Here is a 4,645-nt window from a genome sequence, read left to right on the forward strand (position 1 = left end):
AAGGTTAGGAATCAAGGTAACACTTCTGTCCAGTATTGTTTTGGTATTGAATATAGCATATTTTAGTGTTGGGGACCTGGGATTTCCAAAAAATGGCCGATTAATAGTCGACCGATAAAATCAATTAATCATGTGATTTCCGATTAATCTCTAATCCCCAGCTGACCGAGACGCTAACAATAAGTGATATCCTCAACATTACAAATAAATAACAAATAAAAAAGGATGTTTAACAAATTATAAACCCTATATAATACCAAGGAAAACAAAGTGGGTGGTACCTATAGACCAAACAGGGTAGTGTAGCACTTTTGCAGAAGTGTGAGTAATTGTCCCAACAAACAGCGGAGAATATTGTTTATGGAGGCATTTCTGTCACACACAAGGTGTCACAGCTCTTGTGTGAAGCACTGTTGGAGCTTCTGCAAATACTGTTACTGTCTTGGGCAAACGGTAAACTAAATAGAATAGTAAAAAGGAGGATTTAAAAGTATCTACTAGAAGGCTAATAGAAGTAAATAACAAGAGCTTGAAATGTAAATGGTGTTTCCTGCAATGAAGAGATTAGGTGCGGAGAGATTTTAGTTCATGGTAAGAATATATGAATTGTGTCCGTGCGACGGTAATACCAGTTACCTTGTATTATACTCATAGTATTTGATATAAACTTTCTATAGACGGTTCTCTCTAAAGTTATGAAACTCCTCCACTAGGGGTTACATTTCATTCTATGGTCCTGCTTCTCAGTTGCCATAGAGTGGTCGTTTCCACAATTAAGGTTATAAGACCGAAACCAAGTATTAAGTTCAATGGATCACCGTTATCTCATATTGTCTTCAGTTCTCATAGATATCTCCACCTGTCACATCACAGATCACATAGTTTCTAAACAATATGTGTTACCTGTGTAGGTCTTGAGATCATGTTGCTTGGGTCCTTAAATTGAACAACGACATAGGGTTCACCACATTATAACAACATACTAAATAGATCATACTAGTACGAATTCAAATGACGACATATAGGATGGGCACATATCAATCTTACCATCCAATGGGCGATCCTGAAAATGTGACGGTTCTTCTCTAATGGAACATTCATACCGCACACTAGATACATAAACGTCTCTGCAAATTTCTTCCGTTGCAGCCCATCTCACATGATGGTGCAGGAGTCGGACTCTTGGTCGTGGACGTCGATGCTGTCGGACTGGTACACCACGTTCTCTGCACTTCCCACCGTAATTACATGCGCCAGGTGCTTCGCCTTGCGCAGCACCGTCACGAGCTTCACCACATCCACGGTCCCCACAACCATCAGCGTGCTCTTCTCCTCGTCAACTGTCATCGACTTTATCCCTGGCATCATTACACAGTGTAGGTCGAGACTAATTAAGGACGCACGAATGACCAGATATGAGAAAATCATGGCTATTTTAGAGAGAAAGGATACCTTCGAGCTTTGACGCAATCCTCAGGATGAACGATGATATGCAGCGCTTGCCGTTGATTTCCAGCTTAAGCACCATCTGATCCAGAACAGTAGTGACTAACACAGTTCCGGGTTTTTTCACATGTTCTGTACTCTCCGTTTCAAAAAAAAAAAATGCTCTGTACTCCTACTAAATTGACGTTTCAAATAGATGTCACTTTAGGAGCAAAAAGTTGTACTCCCTCCAATCCAAATTAATTGACACACACATTAAGTGTGCGCCAATTAATTTGGATTGGAGGGAGTACGTATTTTGTTTTGTTTTAAAACAACAAATTAAATTAGTCAGTTGTGTAAAATCCTTTATTCATGCCACCTTGCTATTATTCGACTACTACATTTATACACACGCCTTGGGAGGATTTTTTTTTAGTGTCTGTGGGATGGGGGCGTTTACAGTTTTCATACCGAAAATTGTGCATTTCGTTTATGAAATCAAACAACAAGCGACTATTAGGCGGTGTAAGCTCTTCCAATGACCATGTTTAAGAACTAATTAATCCCTTCATTGTTTAAAAAGATGACGCTTTGGACAACACTATCTCCAAAATGTAACTTTGATCGTTAGTTTCTGCTAATTGTAAAACCTAATAACATGGAATGTATTTTTTATAGAGAAAATAGTACGTGTGGTTTCCACACATTCAACAAAACATTTTCAGAAATTTGATGGTTATTTTTTAAAATGACGAAACTATGTTTAAAATGTCAAGTTTTCTAGGGAGGAGTTGGCAAATCGTTTAGATTTTACCACTTGTCTGAGGGAACTCTGAACTGCCCATGGCGCTGGTAGTAGTGCCCGTGGTGCGACTGGTGATTTTAATTCCTCACATGATGGTAATAATGTTGCTTTCGAAGGAACAAGCATCTGCATGTAAGCCATCAACTTAGGCTGAGCGCTAAGTAGGAGTATATGCCATGGCACCAATAATACATATATCTATGCTCTGGGGATGAATTACTTACGCCACATCTGATTGACTGTTTCGTTTCCTTGTTATCAAGCTTATTGACGATATACCGTGTAACGGGTCTTTTCCCTGGGTCATCGTCCATGCAGCGTATCCCTATCTCAATGCATACTTGCACTTGCTGGTAACATGTTTCAAATGTGTGCCTGCCCTTCGATGCATTTAATTCCAACCTACTTCTCCAACTTTCAACTATCTATGCATTTGAAAATTAGATTGAATTAGATATCAAGGGCGTATGTCTTTTCACAAATCACATATTCAACCCAAATATGCAAAGCACGGCTATTGAGATATCAATAGAAGATGTAGGACAAGAGTAACTGCGTATTGTTTGTACTAGGAGAAACAAGCGGAGAAATTTCTGCCATGGAAAGTACATTTTATCTTCATTATCATATTTATGTATCTTCTCCTTTCATAACCATGTTAAACTATGCATTAAAATCAATTGTTCCGTATATGCCCCCTAGAATGATAATATAAAATTGTGCCATCATACGTAAGTACTTCCATAAAATTAGTCTTACACTTGCTATATTTGGGTAGTTCTTTTTGCTTTGTCCAGTTACTATCTGCATAATTATAACCCCCAAACAATATATGTCAGACTTAAGTGTGATTTCTCCACCAGTCTTGTATTCTGGCGTTGCCATGTATGCCCTGCATCAAAAGGTAATTGTCAGGCACAAATGTATTCCAATCCTATTATTGTCTTACAGAACATCAGAGTTCTCAATAAAGACTTCGCTTACAGTGATCCATCAATGTTATTAAGAACAGTTTGTCTTATCTCTTCACTAAAGACTCTTGAAAGACCATAGTCCAATATTTTCGGAACCATTTTCTCATCAAATAGTATATTCTCCGGTTTGAGATCTAGATGAGCAATACCACCATCGTGAAGACAATGCAAGCCTTGACAAATTCCTTTAATTGTTTGATATCGTGTGTGCCAGTCAAAGCCGCAAGATTCATCTGGATTAATGAACATAGACTGTCAGGAACATGGAATTTAAAAATGCCTAAAAAAAGGTAGACAAACTAATGGAAATAAAAGATAAAGCAAGGGTAAAGAAATAAACTGGATCCTGTCACCACGCATACCAGTAAGATGCATCTGAAGATTTCCGTTGCATAGATATTCGAAACAGAGCAACCTCTCTCGCACTATTATTATAACCGTTTTGGCCCCTTCTCTTGCCTCCTTTGGCTGCGAAATACTACAGTATCCTAGAAACCGTACTATGCTGTTATGCTTAACACTTTTCAGGGATATAGCCGCATGCAGAAATAGTTTGTCACCAATTGCAATTGCAATAGCGAGCCTCTTCACAACAACAGCACTCCCGTTTGAAAGTTTTCCCTGTTTAAATTCCCTTGTTAGAACGAACTGGTAGAGCATTTCAGCTTCTTGCATTCACAATACAAGTTAAGTATGGTTGAAATTTTAAAAAAATTGTAGGATTGTTCAACTGATAAGTAGGTGTACCTTGTAAAGCACTCCTAATCGACTTCTAGCAATCTCCTGATCACTGGAAAAATTATTTGTGATGTCTTCTAAGAGTGACAAGTTAAGACATGTTGGCTCAACACTTTCATCACATAGCATGCTCTCCAGAACATGATGTTTCACTAGAGCCTAAACCGAAATAAAAAATGAGAACTTCAGGAGGAGAAATCCTAAACCGTAAAGCCTAGAGAAGAAGTGAGGACACCCAAATTCACCAAGCATCGAACTTGGGTGGTCTGCTTTCTTACCTGGACTAGCAACCCATGCTGTGCTCGGTTCTCCTTCATCTTGAATACCATGAAGGGGTACTTTGATCTGAAAAGATATGCAACCATGCCAAAGCTTTTGCAATTACACCTTCATCTATTTTATGCTTATGCACGCCTAGATTTTTATATGATATACTTACCTCGGGTTTGGTCTCTGCTGCTCTAATTTTTTGGTAAAAATCCATCAATTTCGCATGATGCCCTCCACGGCCCTCCCCTCGGATGCAATTTATCTGCAATTAAGGCATTGCATGGTCAGTTGACTAGCAGTAGCAAGCTGTTCCAAATTGACCATCTGGAAAATAGAGAGGAGAAAATGGATCTACGTGTGTTTTTATGTGATTGGATTACATTAACTAGATCATAGATATGTAGATAAAAGAGCATGTTCCATTTCTTCA

General features: G+C 38.6%; 1 protein-coding gene across 1 annotated transcript; it reads right to left on the bottom strand.

The window, feature by feature from the left end:
- Window positions 1-1,155: 1,155 nt before the first annotated feature.
- LOC123142730 (putative cysteine-rich receptor-like protein kinase 35) lies at window positions 1,156-3,419 on the bottom strand. Its single transcript, XM_044561502.1, has 5 exons — window positions 3,218-3,419; window positions 2,993-3,125; window positions 2,458-2,658; window positions 1,453-1,528; window positions 1,156-1,358 (listed from the first exon to the last, which is right to left on the bottom strand). The coding sequence occupies exons 1-5, from the start codon at window positions 3,304-3,306 to the stop codon at window positions 1,156-1,158; spliced, it is 702 nt and encodes a 233-aa protein (XP_044417437.1). The 5' UTR covers window positions 3,307-3,419.
- Window positions 3,420-4,645: the final 1,226 nt, after the last annotated feature.

The sequence above is a fragment of the Triticum aestivum genome, chromosome 6D, assembly GCF_018294505.1.
Source record: "Triticum aestivum cultivar Chinese Spring chromosome 6D, IWGSC CS RefSeq v2.1, whole genome shotgun sequence".
NCBI classification, from domain to species: Eukaryota; Viridiplantae; Streptophyta; class Magnoliopsida; order Poales; family Poaceae; genus Triticum; species Triticum aestivum.

Coding starts and splice junctions, on each gene's coding strand:
- LOC123142730 (XM_044561502.1), bottom strand. CDS start 3,306: ATGGTTCCGAAAATATTGGACTATGGTCTTTCAAGAGTCTTTAGTGAA. Junction 3,126..3,217: donor AATAACATTGATGGATCACT/GTAAGCGAAGTC, acceptor CTTTTGATGCAG/GGCATACATGGCAACGCCAG. Junction 2,659..2,992: donor ACTACCCAAATATAGCAAGT/GTAAGACTAATT, acceptor TCAAATGCATAG/ATAGTTGAAAGTTGGAGAAG.